At 39.0% G+C, this 23,850-nt stretch overlaps 1 protein-coding gene across 1 annotated transcript in view; it reads right to left on the bottom strand.

Moving 5' to 3' along the window:
- Positions 1 to 2,764: 2,764 nt before the first annotated feature.
- The window catches only part of ANK3 (ankyrin 3), a 342,898-nt gene continuing 321,812 nt past the window's right edge, over positions 2,765 to 23,850 (bottom strand). Inside the window, exons 44-45 of the mRNA XM_082424963.1 lie at positions 17,240 to 17,330; positions 2,765 to 4,191 (exon numbers count right to left, since the gene is read on the bottom strand). Of these exons, the coding sequence (XP_082281089.1) occupies positions 17,262 to 17,330 (69 nt within the window). The 3' untranslated portion in view covers positions 2,765 to 4,191; positions 17,240 to 17,261. The remainder of the gene's footprint in view (positions 4,192 to 17,239; positions 17,331 to 23,850) is intronic.

Genomic DNA, 23,850 nt, shown 5'->3' with positions numbered 1-23,850 from the left:
TGGAACTCTCTTGAAAAGCTGGCAAGTCATCATTCCTTCCCAGCTCTCAGAATTACGCCCTTGCTTGAGTGAGACGTCAGGAGAAAAGTGGCAGTTGAGGCTGGCGGGGGAAATCAGGCCGGGGGATCACCTGTTTTTCTGGAGGTCAACAAGATGTTCTAAGGTGGTCCCGGAGAAAAAGTCCTAATGGTTCTTGCTTCTGGGGTGCCTCCTGTGGCCCAGTGGTTCCTCACTCCTTTCGAACCCCCGAGGGTATTCGTCTCTGCTGTGCTTGGGAACTCCTTTGGAATTGGTGAGGAGCCTCAGGACGTCCTGTTGGAAATGCAGCCCTCAGGGTGTTTATTCCTCAACGCAGGAAGCACCAAGGGGTAAGGAATAAAATGTCTTCACTGCAGGTTCACCTAGTTGTCGTTACTATTCATAGCCGTCAGTCATTGAGTGTAGCAGATATAATGGCAGATTTCTTTTTGCTCTTATGTTGAACTGTCTGCATTTAATTCTGTTGAAAAAACTGAAAGCTCTTGGGCCTGTTGCTAAGAACGCTCGTCGGAGTCGACTCTGTTATTTATTGATTTTGTATTGGTGCATGGTTAGCCGGATAACCTTTTGTCTCTGTTATTGAAAGAACTCTTGTAAACTTGGCCTCGAATCCCAATGTTGGAAATGTTTACTTATGGACTGTTTGATCATTAATTTGTGAAAGAGAAGCAGTGCCATATGACCAGGAAATCACACACCTTTTAATACGCCAGAGCCTCTTTAACAGATCAAGAACATCCAGAGTCACCCAGATAGGAAGTTAGCATTTAGATCACTGGTTTCTTCAGAAACTCACAGAAACTCACTCATCACAAGATGAGTTATCATTCCTGTGATTTATATTTCTGGGCTTCTCTCATATCCCTGTCGTGTAGCCAGATGTGACTTGATGCTCATAATAATAAAGGCAAGCAGACAACTTTTTTCTGTTTGTTTATTTGCCCTGGAAAAAAACATGTCTTGATGGGACCCCAGGATGGTACCAAAATGAACATGGTGGAATATCAGGATGCCAAGGCAGAATTTATTAATAGAAGGCTGGATGCTTATGTGTTCAGTGAAGTAGATCCTTCTTAGAAATGGTGAAATAACCCTGCACAGTATATTGCCATAACTTGGCAATACAATAATGATAATACATTTAAATTTAAGAAACTCAGGAATTTGGTAGGATTATAAAATTGAAAGACACAGCAAATATCAGGAATCTGTCAATCACAGTTCATTTTTTTTTAACAGCAATGTAAATCAAGGAAAGCTGAAATACATTTTTATAAGCTAGGAGGCTGAAGACTGTATATAACGCATGCCCGCATTCAATCCATTCATACATATATAAATATATACATATACCTATATATATGCAAATAAAATCTTGATTATCCTACTTCGGATACTTCTCTTTTTGAGTAAATTTATGAACTTTTGCTTGGTCTGAAGTTTAGCCCATCACGTGTCCCTAAAGTCAAATTTTCAGGTATATAAACATAACAACCATTTAATACCCAAACAAGTACACTTCACTGAATTTCTAGTTCAGGGTAAATACCTTTCTGTCAAGGACTGTGAGTCAGAAATTCGTAACACTTAGATGGGAAGTTAGGATGCCTGGATTTTAAAAAATCTTCCTGGGGTCTTGGTTTGCTCATCATAAGATGATTTTGATGCAGGGCTAAGGGCGCCAAATGAGTATCTTTTTATTGGGGATGCCGTGCAAATGCAGTCTAGCCCCATTCTTTATGCACAGTAGATTCCCCATACATGTGTTCTGCATTGATACTGAAACCTGACTGGGAACAACTCGTCCCGTTTGGCAATAATCCTAAACGACAGAAAATCTGTGACATTGCTGAATGGCTCTAAGCACCCGTTGAATACTTATACAGGGACTATTACTATCAAAGACAGTATCTACTTCATAAAGTTGTTATGAGGACTGAGTTAATAAACACAACATGCTTAGAATAGTCTGGCGTACTGTGAGCATTCCATTTGCAGCAATGGTGATGACAGTTGCTCCTACCACCGTTACTATATGCCAGGCTCTGGGCTAGAATAAAAATTAAAACAGACACGGTCTCTGCCTTGTTGAGTTTATCATGTAGTGTCTGATCACAAACTCCAGCACCTACAGGCCAGTCAGGGCACTCACAGTGTGAGAGGTGGGGACGGGACTGTGGTGCCTGGAGACCCCAGGCCTGGCTGGAGCGGGCAGGGGCAGTGTGGCCCAGCAGGTTGTTGCCTTCTGGCATTGAGACTTGTGGTTGCTAAATCCTGCTTTTCAAGAGAAGTTAGAAATTTGGGTTATTATGTGAAATCTCCCAGCTTACAAGCACGGATAGTGAATGTCAATTTAAAAATGATTGCTTTATAGGCTACAGACAACTGCTGTCTGAATGGTTCCTGGAAGTGCTATTTTACAACTTCTGTACGTGCCAGCTGTTACAGCCCCAATTCTCCACGTTTTGGGGGGCAGCTCATACCAGCTGTGGGCAAAGATCACTTGTCAGTCAATCTGTAATTTCTGGCTTCTCAATGAAATGCACAGAATTTGTGTTAAGTTGGGAGTTGGCAGGGCAGGACTGAATGTTGGGGACTATCTCTTTAGTGACCACAGAGGCAGAGGCATGAAATGGGCTGGTGAGGAGGATGGCTGCGGCCAAGTGACAAGGAGTTAAGACAATTACCTTTTGCCAGAGAACACAAGGACACTGTAGAGCACAGATAGGTGAAGAGTTTAACACAATTTATTTTATGCTTAAATAATCGACTAGGTCATCCAGTGTATGGTTTCTCATACATATGTCATTAGAGCTATGTGTCAATAAATGCTGATTTTATATGAATATAATCAACAAATTAAAGGATTTCACCAAAACCCAAATAAAAATGCCCTTTAAAACACAGCAGCCTTATTAACCTAATATGACATGGCTAGAATGGTTACAAATGATTGGCTTACTGAAAGGTGTCTACATCTTACAGCCAGTACACGATACAGGAATAAGTTTACAGCGTGCTGCCATTCTACCAGCTAAGAATTTCTGTGCAGTCCACTGAAAATACCCCTGCCAGGGGCCTCTGATGAGCACCGACCACCTCTAAAGCGGCAAGCATTACCCTTTTAAGCACTACCAGCACCCCCCTCCCCCAAAGCAACTACCGTATAGGTTATTTTTTTTTTTTCATTTTTAGGTCATTTCATTGAAAAATTGGCAATAGCAACAAATATTAGATGAAGGGCTTTGTGTTTACAGATAAAATCTTCTGTGTTGCAGTATACTGTAGTGTTTGCAAAATTGGAAAAGATTTAATCAAAATAAGGTGATACACATGCATCAAAATATTAGTATTCTGAAGAAAAAAATTTTTTTCACAGAACTACAGAATTCCTCATTTTGGGAATTATTTAAATTTGCAGCAGATTTTAAAGATTTGTTTTTTTAAAATCAAGCTAGCAGTTTTGCGTATACAAACATTATAATTGCTAATATACAAGAATCGGTGCAGATCCTCCTACCCATAACCCCTCCTCCTTCTTTTGGGGTGAAGTCACTTGAGACCCCCCGTTGTGTTAAATGCATCTGCAATATTCTCTGTGTTCTAAGAGGCAGTGCCTTATTGACATTTATTCCATTTTTCTGTTAGAATTTATACAGTGTTATTATTTACAGCAAAACTATAGATGTTTTAAAAAAGAAACAAATAGTGTTTATACCCTGACAGTTTGGGTCCAAGAAAAATAAGGCGAGCTGTTGTGGATTTAGTAATTTTAGTGTTTCTCCGTGATTTGATCATTCCATCTCCTTCTGTCTCTTCTGGCGGCAGGAATTTCTTCCTTTTGTAAATGACACCAAATTACTTGAGATAAACTGTTAACAGCATGGCTTCTCGTATATACACTGCATTGCTAATTGCACACGTGCCAATCCCGGGAATGAAAGTGAATTTTCATGCTCTGTAAATTGGCTCATGCTAAATTAAAATGTGGGTGGTTTTCTTTTCCTTTTTTTTCTTTTTGCATAAAAAAAAAAAATCATGCCATTAATGTGTGGAAGCAGCAAACACACACACCCTTCTCCGTAAATTTTTACTTCCTGCTGACTTATCTTCCATGAATTTCTCAATCCTGGCAATAAAAACAATATGATCCTGTGGATAGAGAAACAATAGGTGGTGAGTTTAGCTTTTTTCCCCCCCTTCCTTTTATTTATTTATTTATTTATTTATTTTAAAGAACTTGCCAAAATCTTCCATGCCATTCAGCAGAAAAGCCTCAGAGAATGGGGGCCCTCGACTTCCTAATGGGGTGGTTTAACACACTTTTGACTGAGGCGATTTGCTAGATGCCTCAGAGCACAAAGCCCTGAAGTGTGCTAGTAAGCTCTTTGAAGGCAATGAGCTTCTCTGGGTGACCCTGTCCCCTCCACAGAACATTGTTTCCCATATTAGGGGTTTCAGGGATTGAGTCAGAAAGACCCTCTTCTAGTTCTGAAGTCTCTGATGCTCAGGTCACTCACTGAGGCACTGGGGAAAGCCATTTGCAGACCTCTGGGCCTCAGTCTTATCTGTGAAGTAAGGAGGCTGACAGAGGTGCTCTGAGATTTCCATCAAAATGTCTGGGGTCTTCAAGGGCACACTGGGCCAGGGATACGGAGTCAGGATGGAGCGTCTCGGTCACCAGGGAACGGGTGCTTACAGCCATTCACCCTCCCTCACCAGGGCTCAGACCCAGTCCCCCTGTATTGGAAGCACAGAGTCTTAGCCACTGGACCACCAGGAAAGTCCCTGTAGGCTCACTCTTACTCATCTTTAAAGACTTAGCTCTGTTACGCCCAAAGGAAAGTCTTTTCTGATATGCCTTCCCTATAGCCCACTGAGAACAGAGAATTTGTTATTCTAGTTCTAGTCATGCCTCTGTGTTTTATGATAAGCCTCTCACCCTGCAAGATGCAGCCTTTCAAAAAGGGAGAACAGTGTCCTTACTTCATTTACTATGAAATTGCTTTTCCATACGCAAATTCAGATTAAAGACTATCTCCTGCCATTGCAAAGAATACCTTCCCTTCTCCTGCCTCATGTCAGTCATGACAGGATAAATTAATTTTATTTGAGCTTTTTTATGGAGACTCCACTAAGAACATCTTGTCTTACTGGATAATACCTGCATAAAGCTATCAGTGTTTTAGAGCCAGTCTTAATAAGTCAAAATAAATTAACATCCTTTTGTCAGAGGTTTTCATACTCTTGTGCAGTACTGCTCTTGGTAGGAACTCCTCCTCCATAAAACAAAGTTCTTCCTTCGTATGTCCCTTCCTCCTGATCAGTGTGAAAGGGTGACACCTGAATGCCTGCCCGAGAACAAGACATAGCCCCTAGAGAAAAGGCGAGTCAGGCAAGATTAATTTGGGGAACAACCCTGTTCACTCACATACGTGCAACAGACTATTTTTGCAGGTCCAGGAGAACCTTTAGAATTCTGCTTCTCTTGGGGCCTAAAAGTGTTCTCAGTGACCTTGAGGTTGTTTACTTACCCCAGACAAGTTTCTTTCCCTTTAGATGGATCTCCCGGGCTACCTTGGCTTCTGTAAACATGTTAGTACAGCACTTCCTCTGTCTGCCCCACCACGGTTCTGCCTTCCTTTTCTGTATTAAAAGTGGCACTGACCTCCATGCCCCAGGTCACTAAAGCTTGGAGCCAAGAATATCAAAGTATCAATTCCTTCTGGGGTGATTTCAACACCTGCCCCACTCCCATGACTCTGCAGAGGTTCCAGAGAAGGAAAGTGACTCATTTGGGCAGGCCATGTCCCAGAGAATGTGCAAATCAGAGTAAGAAGATCAGGATTTTCTCACCTCTGCTTTTACCATCTATTCCTAATCTTCCAGGCTTCTCAGATGGTCCTATGGTAATGTTACCCCGGTGATCTCACTTTGTTTTCTTAGGGAGAATTCTTAGCAATTTTTTTTCTAATTGACCCTCCCCCCAACTTTTTACAGCTTAAATGATACATAATTTATATACCATATGATTCATCTATTATATATAGCTTGATAAATTTTAGTAAATGTATATAGATGTGCAGTCATCACTACAGCCCAGTTGAACTTTTTTTGTTTTGCTTCATCTTCCAAAAACCAATCCAGCTTCCCAATTAATCTTGCAATAAGAAGCAAGGTCTTTCTCTTATCACTTCAATGCAAGCGAACATTATCTTTCTAGAGATAGTGGATATGTTTCTATAATTTAAAAAAACTATCACTTATGCCCATTTATATTCAGATATAATGTGGGTGATAGTTTAAAAAGTTGGGTGTTACTTCCCCTTATAAAGCTCTCTTGTTCTTGGTCATGCAATCACGGTGTGTAGGCCCCAACTACACGGGGTGCAGGAAGGTTATTCACTGGACAAAAGCCTATACCAAGTACAGTGTTGCACAAAAAGCATGAGCGCTTTGGCTGACTGGCTGTGGACCTGTTATAAAATATTGACACTCTGTATAAACTGTGATGAGATCGCCATCTGATGGAAAGGTGCAAGGGCAGGATCCATCAAGGTGACATTTCAGAAATAGAATTTGAGTCATCTTCTCTTTCTGGGTTTAGATAATGGATCTGAGATAGAAGCATTTGCATTGAGGAATCTATCTGTCCTTGGGTTTTCATGCTTTTCAAACCCAAATGTAGTGGAAAACAAGTCAGAAAACCAATCGTTCCATTTAGTCATTTCACTATACATTTTTTTAATTTTAGAAACATTTAAAATATAGAAAAACAGCTATTCATTGGATTCTCATGGTTATATTTCAGGTTATATTTCACAGGTGAATGTTGTACTTTCCATAGCACATTTTCAAGTCAGGAATATATTTAGGTTAAAACCAACCTTTCCTCTATAGGTTCACATACTGGTGGTATTTAGCCCCTAGTGGCTAGCTAAAAAAAAAACCCCCAACAACAACAGCCACACACACACACACACACACACACACACACACCCTTACACCTTTAGCTCTCTGCAGTTCATCCCAATAAACCTTTTCATGCTTAATGCCCATACTCTCCACTGTAAAGCATTGTTTGACAATCTCCACTGTTTCTCAAACTTGGGTACACATTAGAATTATCTGGGGAGATTTAAAAAATCCCAGTGTCCAGGCCACTTCCCATACCAGTTTATTTAGAATTTCTAGGGGTGGTGCCCAGCATCAAACACTTAAAAAAAAAAAAAAAAAGAACCAAAAAACCTCTCTAGATGATTCCGATGTTCAGCCAAGATTAAGGGCCAGTAGTATGTTCTGGAGCAGCACTTCGCAAAGCTTAAAGTGCATACGTATCACCCAGGGATCTTCAAATGTGGATTCTGATCAAGTAGTCAGGGTGAGCCCAGAGATTCTGCGTTTCTAACAAGACTCCCAGGTGATGCTGATACTGCCGGCCCACAGACCACACTTGGAGGTTCTAGAGGATCTAGACTACATGCCAGTCATCAACCCGTTGGTTTCCAACTTCCTTTTCTTTGCTCATGATTTCATATCCACCTGTAATCCCCTGCTGTCATCTTCATTTATCTCTAACTTCTCTTTACTCTTCAAGTGTGTTTCAAATGCCATCTCCTTGAAAGTGTGGTCTATCTTCTCCCTAGTGAGACCCACATTTGCAGGCTCTTTTTTTTTTTTTTTTTTTTAATATTTATTTATTTATTTGGCTGTACTGGGTCTTAGTTGTGGCATGCCGGATCTTTAGTTGCAGCATGCGGGCTCTACTTCCCTGACCAGGGCTCAAACCCAGTGCCCCTGCATTGGAAGCGCAGGGTCTTAGCCACTGGACCACCAGGGAAGTCCCTGTAGGCTCACTCTTACTCATCTTTAAAGACTTAGCTCTGTTACGCCCTAAGGAAAGTCTTTTCTGATATGCCTTCTCTATAGCCCACTGAGAACAGAGAATTTGTTATTCTAGTTCTCTTCCTAACCCACCTCTCTCTTCCCTTTCCTTCTCCTTTTCTCTCTCTCTTCTTAAGGAAGTCATGGGGCTAAAAACATTTTTTCCTAAGCATTAATTCTAACTACTTTATGTTATCATAATAAACTATTGCACCATTTAAAAATAATTCCCAGTTTGTGTAGATTTGTTCTTCAACTAATACCAATAAGTGGGACTTAATTTTTGTTTGTTCTTTTCTAGTGACTTGTGATTAAAAAAATATCTGAGGTCACAGGGCCAGTTTTAAAAAAAAGAAAAGTAATTACTGGTAAAGTACTGATGTACATGTTGGCTATAGAAGAAAAATATAACCCTAATAAAGTTGTATAGTTAACTTAGTAGTACAACTAATAATGTTGTTGTTATTATTAAATGTTTATGATGTGCCAGGCACTGTTCTAAGGTGGAGCTCATTTAATCCTAGTAACAGTGAGGTACTATCTCTTCCATTTTACAAACAAGAAAATAGAGCCATACAGCTGTTATACTGGTGACACATTTAGTACATGGGCGAGCCAGAATTGGAAGTCAAGCCACCTGGCCCTAGACCCCTGCTTTTGGTTAATTAGGGATTTTTTTTTAAAGGGAAAGAAAAATGAAAAACACTACATAAAAACATTATCTACTTCAGATGAATTCTGGAAAATATTCTGGAGGGTGGGGTCCTGAATCTGGAGTGAAGCAATTCAGACCACAGTTCTGACTTCCTGGAAGCAGAATCAGGAGGTCTAGGTTAAAAGCCAAACCTGTCATTTATTAACTATAGCCTCGGCGATTTTGCTCTCTCTCCTTGGTAAAGAGGAATGAGAATACCTATTTTAGTGATTTCCCAGGGCTACTGTGAGAAACGAGTCATATGAAATAATTGAAAGTGTTCTGAAGTAGAAACCGACGTGACATGCAGAGGACTTCAGTGGTGCTGCTGTCCCGACCTCTCCCACTGTTGTGTCCTAGCGCACCTGGCAGCCGCTGCTCTGTCCACTGGCCTCCGGAATCCAGGCTCTTCGGGTGCTAGTCTCGGCTCTTGTCCCACCTCTCTCTTTTTTAAAAATCTATATCATTTTTAAAGAATTGAAGTAGAGTTGATTTACAATCTTGTGTCAGTTTCACGTGTATAGCACAGTGATTCAGTTATATATACATATATATTCTTTTTCCGATTCTTTACCATTACAGGTTATGACAAGCTATTAAGTAGAGTTCCCTGTGCTATGCAGTAGGTCCTTGTTGTTTACCTATTTTATATACAGTGGTGTGTATATGTTCATCCCAAGCTCCTGATTTATCTCCCTGCCCCCACCTCTTAGCACTACTACTAATAGCTGAATTTACTGAGTGCTTACTGTGGGCTTGCCAGTCACCGTTAAGTGATTTACATGGACTCACTCGTTTAATTCTAACAACAACTCTGTGAGATATGTTACTCTTATCCTAATGGAGGCGAGGAAATTAAGGCACAGAAGTTAAATAAGCTGGCTAAGCTTACACAGCTAGTAAGCGTGTGATTTACGTTCACTTAGGCCACTTACCACATTAAGATTGCTAGCCCAGATTTCTCTTCCTCATCACCGACAAATATTGAAGGCACTACAGATTGACCTATTTCAGTCCCTAATTTTGTTTTCCTTTTCTTAGGTTCTATATTTTTGTTAGTGATTACACACAAGATCACAACCCTCACTCCCTGTGTGGAATTAATCTGGTTGTTATACTTCTAAAGTGTTCCTCAAATCTGCCCTCTCCTTTCTCTTGTCTCTGCCCAGGATCAGGCCCTCATCCTGTCTCATAACTGAGGTCCTCGTGTTCAAACTCTCCTCACCACTAACTCCCTCTCCTACCCCTAGGGTTACCTAAATCCCATCTGACTGTATTATTCTCCTTCGACAACACTTCCAGTGGTACCTAACTGTCGCTGGGATAAAGGCCAAACTCCTGAGCATAGCACATATCACACTGCCCAGTCTTAAATCCTACCCTTTCTTCAAAAGCCAGTTCAACTATGCACTTAAAGAAGCTTTGCAAGATGTCCTCCATTGGCATTTACTACATCTTCCAGTGGATTCTCCTAGTGATTTGTTTATATCTTTTATTATAGCTCTATATTTTGATTTGTGTTACTTACTATCTTGTTTGCCTCTTGGACTAGACTCTACAGTTTATATGCCCTCAAGTGAGTGGTGAAGCTGGGGATAATGTCTTTTTTTTTTTAATATATATATATTTTTTAATTTATTTTTTTTTATATTTATTTTTGGCTGTGTTGGGTGTTTGGTTCTGTGCGAGGGCTTTCTCTAGTTGTGGCAAGCGGGGGCCACTCTTCATCGCGGTGCGCGGGCCTCTCACTATCTCGGCCTCTCTTGTTGCAGAGCACAGGCTCCAGACGCGCAGGCTCAGTATTTGTGGCTCACGGGCCCAGTTGCTCCGTGGCATGTGGGATCTTCCCAGACCAGGGCTCGAACCCGTGTCCCCTGCATCGGCAGGCAGATTCTCAACCACTGCGCCACCAGGGAAGCCCAATATATATTTTTTAATTGAAGTAGAGTTGATTAACAATGTTGTGTTAGATTCAGGTGTACAGCAAAGTGATTTAGTTATATATATATATATATATATATTCTTCTTCAGATTCTCTTCCCTTATAGGTTATTACAAAATATTGAGTATAGTTCCCGGTTCTATACAGTAGGTCCTTGTTGGCTAGTTTATATATAGTAGTGTGTATATGTCAATCCCAACCTCCTAATTTGTCCCTCCCCCACCCCCCTTTCCCCTTTGGTAACCATATGCTTGTTTTCTATGTCTGTGAGTCTCTGTCTTGGAAATAAGTTCATTTGTATCTTTTTTTTTTTTTTAAGAGTTCACATGTAAGCAATATCATATGATATTTATCTTTCTCTGTCTGGCTTACTTCACTTAATATGATGATCTCTAGGTCCATCCATGTTGCTGCAAATGGCATTATTTCATTCTTCTTTTAATGGCTGAGTAATATCAGGATAATGTCTTCAGCGCTGGACTCCCCCGACCATCTACACAGTGTGTGTCACAAACTAAGAAGTAAAGGGGATCTAAATGTGCATGGTCAGTTATTTACAAAAGCTTATCAGCTAATCTGCATTACAGGAAAGTTTTTTTCATCCACTGATACTAAACTGCATGGATTAAAATATTTTGGGTAAAACCAAACAAATATACTAGAGGACCAGGGACACAGGGGGAAAAATGAGCAAGAACCAGCAGAAACAGTCCTGCATTGGGTTCCAATTTAGAATTATTATACACAGAATATGAGAGAACTACATTTATAATGCATAAAGGAATAAAAGTAAGATTAGAAATATCTTCAGAAAAGAATATGCTATGAAAAAAATTTTTTAAATATATACTAGAGGGCCGAGGCTGAATATGATTATAGATTAGAGGAGCTAGAACAGTTTGGAGATCTCTAGGAGGGAAGAGGTCAGAGGCAACCTTTTACAGCTCTCTATTCCTCTTCAAAATGTTGTTCTTTGGGGCTCGATCCTGAGCCCCTTCTTTGCTCACTTTCACTTTCTCCCTAGGTAATCACACCTATTCTCTGGTGTTCCCTTTCTCTGATACTCAGTATTTACCTCTTTAGTGATAACAGGCACATTTTTATACGCCTAGCCCAGCCTTTCCTCAAAGCTCCAGACTTGTGTATCGACAAAAGCCTGAGTGCTTGATATTCTTCTTATTCTTCATCCTGTTCCTTTTTCTACCACCACCTGCTTACCCTTGAAACCTTGAGTCAAGGCATCATCCTTGACTCAACCCTTCTTCTCCATCCTAACCCCAAGCCATCAGATACTGTTGACTTTCCTAAAACTACTGCCCAGGTCCTAGCCTTGCCACCATGGTGGCTTAGCTGGACTACAGCAATAACCTCCTAGCTCACCTCCTTCAGTTTATTCTTGTTTTCCCTCCAATCCGTCTCTACATAGCTGGTGTGCTTAAAAAAACAAATAAGTAAAACATCAGGTCAGACTCTTGCTTAAAATCTTTCAAAGGCTTCCCATTTTTTTAGAATGAAATCCAAATCCTATATTCTGGCCTATGATGATGCATTTCTCACTTCATCATGGGCCTGCCTCACCCCCCACCAGCTCATCAGGCTCTGTTACACTAATCTTCTTTCATTTCCTCAAATGTGTTAGGCCTTTTCCCGCCTCAAGGCTCTTGTGCACGTTGTACTCTTTGCTGGAGCCCTCTTCTCCTTCTCCCCATTCTTTACGTTGTTGGCACCACCTACGAGGTCTTAGCATAAATGTCATGACTTCCGAGGGACCTTCCCCAGCCCCCAAGTCTAAATATGTTCCTGTGTTATTCTTCCATTGGATCTTGGACTTCGTATTTTCAGCCCTTAAACAATTCATGTTCCATCTCTTTCCCCCTTGCAGGCTCAGAGATGCAGAAGGGCAGGGGCCGTGGAGGTTTTATTCACCACTGTATATTATTACTAGCCTTTTCACTCTAAACCAGGTGGAAGGTCAAGTCCTTTTTGAAGGCATGAATGAAATGAGTCAACTTTTTGGCCTCAGATAAAGTGTTTCCCCCGGCAAGCCTCGTGCTCTTGCTGCTGCTCTTGGCTTCCATGTGGCTGTGAGATGCTGAGCATTTCCCTAAAAGAGGTTTACAAAACAGCTGTTCCAGTCTTTTCCAACATGCGTCCGGGGTACCTCCGTTGTCACAGCCTCACTGATCAGCTCTCTGATGGTATTTTTGAAGGTTATGGCTATGAAGTTTTGCTTTATTTAAAGAAACAACAAAACCAAAAAACTGAGTATTTTCACTGTGTATTGTATGAAGAAATTTACTACAGTTTGCCTTTGTACATACATTTGATTCAAAATTTGCTTTTAGGTTTCTGATAATCATCAAGTACTATTCAACTATTAATATGAGTAATAGTTAGTTAAGAGCTAGGCTCTGGTTAAGTTAAAATTTTATTCTTTTGCTCATTAACTATAGGACCTTGGGTAAGTCATTTAATTCTTCTAAACTTCAGTTTCCTTGTTTATTAAAAAAGAGATAGTAGTACTTACATTATAGCATTGTTTTGGGGACTATATGAGGTAATGTATGTAATGATCTTACCTAGTACCTGGCATACAGTAATCTTTGATAGAATATGACTCTTATTATTATTATTCATAACTAATTTTAGAAAGACAGCTTAGTGGAACCGGACACTAGGTGAAGTGTCAATAATCTTGAGGCCAAGTCCTAGTTCTTTCAGTCACAGCTGTTTGAAAGAAGAAATGTCAGATGATCTCTCCGAGCCGTAGTATCCTCATCTGTAAAAGGTAGCAATCAAAATTGGTCTCCTCTTCCTGGAGGCTTGTTTGAAGGATTAAATAAGACAAAAATGTAAACGCACTTTATAAACTATAAATCACTATATATTATGTATAAATTTTATACTTATTTTAAGCCATCAGCTTTCCCCTTACATTAAAAATAGGATGGCTGTGACTCAGTATTAAAGAAAAGCAGGTGTAGGGTTCAGATAGCTCAAAATTCAACTGGTTATAAAATGCAGAATAAAAATTTTGATGTCACCATCTGAGACTCAGTGAAATTGGGGCACATTCCATGTGCTTAGTTGTTCTGTTATTTAAAAAAAAAAAAAAAGCCAGCAGGGCCATAAGAACTTTCAATATACTTGCAAATTGATTTTTCCAGAGCACACATTCAGTGTCCTGGAATTCCAGGCAGTCTTCTTGGACTCATTTCCTAAGTTCACTTATGAAAGGCAAATACCACCCTGGAGAGTAAAATGAGGCTTGCAGTCAAATCGCTGTTCTTTCCATCTGACACATTAAGTTTGCTTTATGCTGAAGCTATTTTCACATTCATATGAATTCTCCTAGTGAGTTTCTCTCTCCTTTGAGTGGTGTAGCAAGTGAGCCAAGGCCCTGCCAACTGCTTTACAGGGTGGATTATTTATCATTTTAAAGTCTCTTGTACATTTAGTGACCTAGTCATTTCTGTATTAATTCACTCTAAAGGACCCTGGAAGCATAGCACTGTCATATATTTTTTGGTGTCATTTATTCATAGATATTAGGTATATATTACTCTAGAAAAATGGCTCAGTTGGTGTCGATAACCTTTTTGGTTCTCTCCCACCCAGAGTCTGAGTCTATTACTGAACAAGTTGCTGAACTTTTAGGGGCATACTAAAAGCTGACTGAACTCTCTTCTAGTTTTATTTCATTTATCAGAATTGCTTAAACACAGCAATTTAAGACTGCAAAATCATGCTTAGTGTTTTATTAATCTGCTGTATAGCCAAAGCAGTCTTGAGAAAGAAGAACAGAGCTAGAGTTATCATGCTCCCTGACCAGACTATGCTACAAAGCTACAGTAATCGAAACAGTATGGAACTGGCACAAAAACAAACACATGGATCAATGGAACAGAACAGAGAGCCCAGAAATAAACCCACACACTTATGCTCAGTTAATCTATGACAAAGCAGGCAAGAATATACAATGGAGAAAAGACAGTCTCTTCGATAAATGATGTTGGTAAAACTGGACAGCTACATGTGAAAGAATAATATTAGAACATTTCCTCACAACATATTAAAAAAAAAAACCTAAAAATAGATTAAAGACCTAAAAGTAAGACTGGAAACCATGAAAGTTCTAGAAGAAAACAGAGAATACTCTTTGACATAAATTGTAGCAATAGTTTTTTGGATCTGTCTCCTAAGGCAAAGGAAACAAAAGCAAAAATAAACAAATGGGACAGAGGAGTGGATAAAGAAGATGTGGTACATATATAAAATGGAATATTACTCAGCCATTAAAAAATGAAATTCTGCCATTTTCAACAACATGGATGGACCTGGAGGGTATTATGCTTAGTGAAAGAAGTCAGAGAAAGATAAATACTCTGTTATTACTTATATGTCGAATCTAAAAAATACCCAAATGAATATAACAAAACAGAAATAGACTCACAGATATAGAGAACAAACCAGTGGTTAACCAGTGGGGAGAGGGAAGGCAGGAGGGGCAAGACATGGTTAGGGGATTAAGAGGTACAAACTACTATGTATAAAATAAATAAGCTACAAGGATATATTGTATAGCACAGGGAAATATAACCAATATTTTATAACAACTTTAAATGGAGTATAATCTATAAAAATTTTGAATCACTGTGTTGTACATCTGAAACTAATATTATAAATCATCTACACCTCAATTTAAAAAAATCTTGTATATGTCTTTTACCAGATTCAGCTGTAAGACACACATAATGGGTGGGTTCATTCTAGATATTGCCACACTGATGTCATCCTTAATTTTCTCATCTCTCACCCTTGTCATCTGACAAAAAGCAATTCATGTTGCTATCTCTCGATTCAGCCTACCTCTTACCATCCTAACTGCCCAAGACAGCATCTTCAGTAGTTTAATAGGTTTTCTGCTCATCCATTATTGCCACCTCCAATTCATTCTGTGCCCTGCAACTAGAGTATGTGATGAGAACCTAAACTTTTAGTGAAAAGAGGCTTATGAGGCCTGGATATTCCGATTTTTCCTACCTCTCAAGACACAATGACAAAACCTTCTGCAAGCTACACTGACCTGTTCTCCTTTCTTGTTTCTTCCCAGTTCTGGCCTTTGCAGAACGCTAGAGCCTGTGCCTAGGAGGCTACCCCAAACACCATCAAATTTCCTCCCCTTCACCCAGATGAATCCTGTTCACCCTTTAAAACTAAGCTCAAGCATCATTTTCTTAAGGAAACCTTCCCTGTCACCCTCAGACCAGGTCAAATCTCCAGTTAACAGGGTTGAGTGTGTGGGCTCCAGAGGCAGCCTGTTAGGGTTTGTATCCTGCTTCTGCCACTTTTTATTTAGGTGACCTTGGGCAATTTGGGGCCTGTTAAGTGGGGATGAGAGAGGCACCGATCCAAGAGAATTAAATGAAGAGTACACCTGATACACTGGAAGAGTATGGATAGCAAACACTCTTATTTCCAGAGCACTCTGCAGTTCTTAGGAGTCTTCTCAGTGCCTTAAATACTGAAGTGACTGACTACTGTTAAATCTCCAAAATGTAAGGTCAGCGAGGGCCAGTACCTCCCTAGTGTTGTTTACCGATGATTTCCCAGTGCCTAGGCAGAAAGCGTCACAGAGAGGAAGTGAAATAAATCTTTAAGTGAATAAATAAAGAATAAGTTGTTTTTGGAGGTGGAGGGATTAAGAATTTCTTTGGGCCTTAGTTACAGTTACCCTGCATACAAAATTTGGGGCAGTGAGACTCCGTGATTTCTCAGTTCTTTACAGCAGCACTCCAAGTACCAGGATTCTGGTAGCTGGGGAACAGCAGGTGAGTGAAGTGGAAACTGGGATCTGTTTGCTCTTTGTTACTTGGGGCTAGGAGAGCTGTCGGTGAGCGGCCCTAAAGGACTCATCCTGCTTTATCTCACAGACTTACACAGAGCTTTTCAAAGCTCTATCTGCTTTTTCACCCCAAATGGGCTTTTGAATTGTAGCTACACAGAAAGAAACAGCACAAAGTTCAGAAAACAGTGTTAAAGGAAAATATCCTTCTCCATGAAGGAAAGTTCAGACAACCTTAAACAAAGCTCACTACACATTTTAACTTAGAAAACACAGTAGTGCCATTAACCTCCTATTTAATTTGCTTTGGTTTATACAGAATATATGAAGTAGTATATAGGGATTTTGCTCATTTCGTTTAAACTTGGCAACCACTGTATTTCAACCAAAATTATATTCTTAGATGCTGTTGTGGTAAAATGGTGAAAAGCTGGTCAATGCGAATCTCCACATACATTTGTATGAACGGTTTGTTGCCAAATAGTCTTTCCGTTAGAGTGAATAATGCTACTGCACTTCATACTGAGCCTCCGCTCTTAAGAGGAGACTCAACGATCACTATTTACATTTGGTTCTGAAACCCTCATTTATATTTAAATTCCTAATTTGTGAAGAGAAGGTTTATGGACTGTCAGCTAGAGGCCATAGTTTTCGTGTGCAGATGGACTTGTACATGAACCTGAAAATGACCACCAACTACTCGTTGGATATTCAAAGCTGCAATGCAGTGAAAAAGAGAGGAAGTGGGTGGCGGGGGCATGGAATCACTTATTGGGTGAAATTAGAAGTTTCACAGGAAGTTACATCTCACTGTTGTTGATAAGAGCACACTTACCACCTTGACTGACCATGTACTCTTATGAGTGACTCTTCTTTTCCACGTGCCGGATTTCTTTCTTCGTCTTCATCTTATAACCTTCTCCCTGCTTTAAAAGGAACGTACACGTTAAGATTTCACGGTGAAAGGGTTTTCGTTAAAAAGCAGTTTCCATTCTGGTCCCTTGAGGCTGGATTAGGATAAGCGAAACACAGTTTCAAGTGCTTTGTCACTTCACGTCCCCAAATATAATCTATTTGCCTCAACCACACGGCTCAGCGGCATCAGGGCGAGCGAGGGAGCGCCGTCAGAAGGGATACGTTACTGTACTTCACAATAATTCAGTAGGTTAGTGATCAAACAACTGGACAGCTTGTCTAACTCCTGTGAAGCCAGAAGAAGTCATCACTAAAACTCTCAAGGCACTCCAACCCCAATTATAAAAATATTAGTAAGTTATAATTTATGCCTTTTTAAGCCAGCAGAATGTTAAATAATCTGTTGTAATGAGACTGAAATTTCTCAGTAGAGCACTAATCATGAACTAAAGACCATGGAAATGCTGTTGAGCTGAGAGACTTTATCTCTTTTAATTTGTGGAATTACCAAGCCCGTCCTCTTACTCCAGACCAAGCAGGCATCCCTTTTCCATAAAGTAAGACCTGTCTTCACCAAGCACCAAGGACACACTTCTCTGGGAGCAAAGTGGTTGCACAAATACTCAGCTTTTGCCCTATTTATAATGGAAAACACAGTAGCCTTTCCAATTTTCTGATTTACTCCTTCTGAGAAATTTTCAGTATACTTTTTTCTTATGTAAACACAGGCTATTGAAGTTTCTGTTTTTTAAATGAAAAGGGTACAGGTCTGAGAAAGGGAAAGAAATGAAAAATAACCAGAGATGTTTTCTCTGGGAGCTAGAGATTCATTTGCTGAGTTACACTGCTCAGTGATGACTTTAGTTCTTTAACTGGCACATTGGAAATGGGCTGTTATTAACCCAGAGAGGAGAATCCTCCTCAGGTTAAGATGGGGGAATTCATATTTCCCTGTAGAATATACTGGAAAGAGGAAATGTATAGATTAGATGTAAGGATTTTGAGACGAGCTTTTTGTCATTCTAACTTTTAATTAAACCCTGTGCATTTGCTGGAAACAAGTGCTCTCTATCTGGGTCCCAAGTAGGTACTGGGCTGCAGGTAAAGCACTGGGTAGGGGTGGGGCATGGCCGAGGGGTTTGGTGGTGGTAGAGGGTTTTTAATTTTGTCTCCCATGCTCGAACCGGCATGTTCCAACCTCCATAAATGAAATGATCTCTGTGAAAACTCAGAAGATAGTAAGAGTATATACTGTTAAAGAATGTTAGGAAGGAAAATCTTTTTCTTTGACCCTGATCAAATGCGCAAGGTGTCAAAAGCAGCAAATGCTTCAAGCTGCCACACTGCAGATGCCAGCCTGTTAGCAGCCTATTCTAGAGAGTTCACAAAGCTTTTATTCTCTACTTTCTTTTTGACAGTCCCTCTCCATTACCACGTCATCATATTTTCTCTCTTGTGGGATAACAATTCGTCTTAGTACTTTCCGAGTGATCTGTAGGAAGCAATAGTGAAAAGGAGAGATTTTCCTGTTTTCTATTTTAAGAGGTGACACTACAGCAAGCAAATAGTAGAAAATCTAAACCCCAAGAGAAGCATGAAATCCCAGTGATGATTACTTTTCTGGTGATGAGGTTGCCTTCTTCATCAGTAAACTGTTCTTCTGTGACAGATTCACCAGGAATGTTTTTTGCTTCCTCTCCCTAAAGGATGTGGCATAGAGATTAGCAACATACGAGATGGATAGATCTCCACATCTCTCCATACACCACACACATGCTCTGTGGAATTTTAGAAAAAGAAAGTATAAACTCTACTTGCAATTCCAGGGCAAGGGGAAAAGGCTGACTCCATGGATGGTTATTTAGCAGTCAACGACATTCAAAGCATTAAACCTCAAGTATGCACAAGAATGATGGTTAGCAACAAACTCCAAGAAGGAAGAATTTGAAAATATGTCATCACAGAATACAGTTATACATAGATAGACAAACAAAAAGGTTTCATTTGTTGAAAAAAGATTTAGCTAACGATTAGAGCTCTAATTAGATCATTTCACTTTGAATAATGTTTCTTCATTAGTCCTACGAAATCTCTCATTTTGGTGGATTTCCTTTTGTCTGATTTGAATTGAGGTAGCACCTTAGTTGGGGTGTTAATCACCCTTTGTTAGTTTGTTAAATTTAAAAATTCCTTTACTAAAGGCAATATTTTTTCAAATACTATGAGAAAAGTTCAGGGTACAGAGAAAACCTTATTTCTTTTTTTCAGACTGAGCCTTTCATAAGTTGTAAATGAGAATAATTAATGTCTGATGAAGTACATAGTTTCAGAGTATTATCAAGTGAATGAGTCTTATGCGATGACTGATTAATTACTAAAGGAATGTAAGACGACAGCCTTTCAGTTAGTGACTGCTGTCTGATTTAGAAGGGGAAACTGTCAAGGATCTTCCTCTGGTGACTTAACAAAAAAATGGGATAAATTCTTAACTTGCCACGGTGGCATCATATTTTCCTGCTAATAGGCAGGTCAGTAGATTTAGATGGCTCCTTAATGTCTATTAGTTCTATGATTGTATGATAAGAAAAACCACTCAGAGAGCAAACATAGGGCTGTATTTGTAACACATTACCTTCTTCACTGGTGTCAACTTTAGGTCAGTCTCACTTACAGTTTTGGGGAACAAGGACAAACATCTGAAGTGCAGACCCATTCTAGAGACCTACTGCCTTGTTAGTCATACTTCTTTTGTTGAAGAGGTGACCTGTACAGTGCTATAGTACTGTGTACTGTAGTTATTGTACACCTGTAGGTTTTTTAGGAAAAATGGCAGATCACGAAGAAGACAGCTGCATTTCTGGGAGAGCCAGGATTCTAACCCTTTCAGTGTTATTGTCATGGGAAAGGTAGTAGCTCTGTTAATTTTGTCAGTGCCAGCCAATGGTGAGAAAATTCTATGATTGTTTTATGTCACAACAAGTAGAAAGGCAGTTGTGGTTTAACAACTGGTTTAATAACAGTGGTTATTAAACAGTGGTTATTAAACAGTGGTTTAATAACTGGTTTAGTAACTGGTTGTGGTTTAATAACAGAGTAGAGACCGAAACACTACCTTGTGTTGCTAACAAAATTCTGTTTTTATTCTTTTTTCTTTCTACAAAGTGACTTTGTATTCTTAGAGATTGTGGGCTCATAGGTCATGGGTGGGATACTTGACTCATTTTACCTCACTGTGGTATACAGGTGAGATGAAAATAAAACATGATGTTTCTTGCTGCTCCTGCTTGCTTCAAGGTTCACCTTGAACCTTGCTTATGATTAGTTTCAATCAGCACAGTTAAGCAAGGGAAGGAAATTGGAAAAATGTAGAGGTCTCCTGCCTGAATGCACTAAAATCTGCAACAAGTTCTTATGGGAGTGTTATTTATGTTTCCTATGGTTGATTTCATATATCTGGAAAAAAAACAATTTCATTTTATTTTACAAGTAAAGGCTTAAAGACAGCAGAAAAGCCAAAAAAAAAAAGGGTCATGAAAAGTTTCACTATAGTTTAAACATGTATAAGTGAGATATGTTTGAACTAACTCTTGCACATGTCTAGCTCTTTGAGTTGTTAAGACAATTCCAGGATCCCAGGAAAATCCATTAAAATAGCATACTATTACGTATGTTATAAATTGACCCTTTGGTGGGGAAAGATGCCAATTAATTCGCAGATAGTCTCTGAAATGTGAAGTAGGTATATTTATAAGCATAGCAAATACATTTAAGTACATTGATTTATATTAATAGCGTTAGAAAAAAGCAAAGCCCTAGTTATAAATAACAAGCCATATAGGTTGTTGAGATCTGCTGTGGTATGTGGGCATTTTCATTCTTTCCTACTGAAAATTCATACTGCTTATGTATAATTAAAGGTGAAGATACTTCTCTTAGTCTTAAATGGGCACTAACTATAGTCAACTAGTGCTTTACATAAGGTCGAAATAAGATATATGATTATGTAGAAGCTCACTAAACTGAGGGAGTGGATTAGATAGTAGTTGACTGGATAGATAGGAAAGTTAGTGAGGAGTCACAAAATACATTAAAAAAAAATTTCATCCATCTTTAATTCTGTCAGGTACATTGGAGATCAGGTGTTACCAAGGAGAGGTCTTTAGGGCCTCTCTTTAATGAGAGAAAATAATCTCTAATTAGTTTCTAAGGTTCTTGAAAACCTTTGTACTTTTAAGTAAATAAAATTTCCCCGCTAGTTTTGGTGATGGCATTATTTTTGGCAACACCTACCGCACTTTTTTTCTTTCCTATTTCAAAGGAAAATTACAGCACATATGGTGTCACAGTATCATTCCTGGTGGCCACCTTTGTGAAGACTACTGTACTTTCCTTTGGACCCCTGCTGGAAACATTGCATTTTATAATTTTTATTCCTCTCTCCTTCTTGAATAAAATGAAAAAATAACAACATGAAATGTACCAATTTGCTTCGATGTACACAACATTAAAACTTGAACTTTCAAAAAAATGAGATGAGAGAAACTATATAGGTAAACTTAGCAAATTACTAAGCAATATGTATTCTGAGAAACCCACTTGCTGGGGATGTATGTGTATATGTATATAGCACATGTATATTCTATATACACATACATATTGGTATATGTATATAAAATGATCTGAAGCTTGTGAACAATGGTTACCTTGTTCCATTGTTCCAGAACAATGGTTATCTGAAGCTTGTGAACAATGGGAAGTGGGATGGATAGATTGAACTTTTTGTACTTTTGAGTTGTTTGATGGGGGGAAACATACATGTAAGCCCTTATTTTGAAAGTCAGTAAAACTCAAAAGTAGAAATAAAAATATAGTTGAACTATATAGTAAAAATTCAGTTATTTGAATCTAATCAAACTTCACAATGGTTTGAGTTAGTTTAAAGTTTTTACCTTTGTAATCACTGCATTTGCTAAGCAAATAATGTAAACAAGCTCGTAGGGACTGGTCAATTTAAACTGCTTCCAAGCATTTGAAACCACTGTGATATTATCATATTATATAGAAATAAATGAATATGCTTATAAAATTTAAAAATCCCAAAACAAATGGGAGAGTTTGTTAACTTGACTCATTTCTTAAGGACTTGAAAATATTAAATGTAAAAATATAAAAACATAAAAAAGAATGAATCCACATGTGAAATTAAAGAGAAAAATCATAAAATTCTACTTTCACTCCATTTATTATACTAACTGAATGGCTAAGAACACAGATTTGCCTAGACTTGTGATAATGGAATCCTGAATATATCTACTGCTTTCTTTGACACTTCCTGGCCAAAGCTAGCTCTGGGAAGGATGGAACAACCACCAAATAGTTTTCCGCTCTAGGATTCTAAGTGCTAGGGGAATTACTATGGCTGGTTCAGTCCAAGGCTGAACAGCCTCCATGAAGTAGGTCAAATTCCTAGCATTCTGGCCCCATCAAATCGTTTCCAGGAAAGATAGCTCAATGCTGCCTTCTTCTGTGTGCCACCGGAAAAGTCTAAATGGCCAAGTGCCTAATTTAGTCTAGGAAAAGTTATTCCTTTTTAATTTGTTCTGGACGAGAAGGAATACAGTATTGTGGAAAACGCAGGTAGAAGGCACTTCTCTAGAGGACCAGGGGTTAGGTTCTGGTCTCAGAACTGTTCCCGCCCAGCTGTGTGGTTTTGGGTAAATCAGTTCATCTCCGATCCTTGGTTTTTGTCATCTAGGAAAAGAAGTAATTTTAGTCTCAATGACTCCTTTAGGTCCTAACATTCTCATTTTATGTGTTTTGACAGAGATGGATCCCATGTCACATTTACCGTGTAGTACTGCAGTCTCAAGCTCTTTTACATTAAAAAGGTACCAACATATGGAATAAAGAGAAAAGGCAACAGAAATGTGATCTTTTTCAACTGCCCCCAAAATCTGAACAGAAAAATATTAACCAGAAAGATTTCTATGTATGTAATTTACAAAGATTTTTTCTTACACCTATAGCTTCCAGTTATAATTATAGCTAGCCTTTAGCTTTTGGTTTCTCTGTCACGTATGAAAGACATTTCTCAAAGCTTGTTTAAGTGATTCCATTGTTTATACAATGCCCTCCCCACTTATAAAACCCATTCTCTGATGATTCCACTCAACCTCCCTAAAATCACACTGACTTCAAGAAGTGAAGATTTGAAGAGAACACAGTCTCCTCTGTTTTATGACGCCTATAACATCAGTGTATTTCAGTCTTTTAAACTTAAGCTCTTAATAAAAATGTTAATATATATAATTATATGTTAAGCTTAAATATATAAATAACTCTTTCTAACAAAATTACTTAAAAGCTAACTTGCTAATGCATGTTGTAGAATTCTAGGAGACCAAAAGAAATAACCCTCACTGACTTAGGGAGGGGGTTGATGTTTCTATCGTTTTGTTTTAGTGTTCCCCAGAGTAAAACTTCTCTATGCTTTCTCCCACTGTCTATGCAGGATTATGTTTATTTTCTTCT

The sequence above is a fragment of the Balaenoptera physalus genome, assembly GCF_965194825.1.
Source record: "Balaenoptera physalus genome assembly, chromosome: 14".
NCBI lineage: Eukaryota > Metazoa > Chordata > Mammalia > Artiodactyla > Balaenopteridae > Balaenoptera > Balaenoptera physalus.
This window is presented reverse-complemented; position numbering and strand designations above follow the sequence as displayed.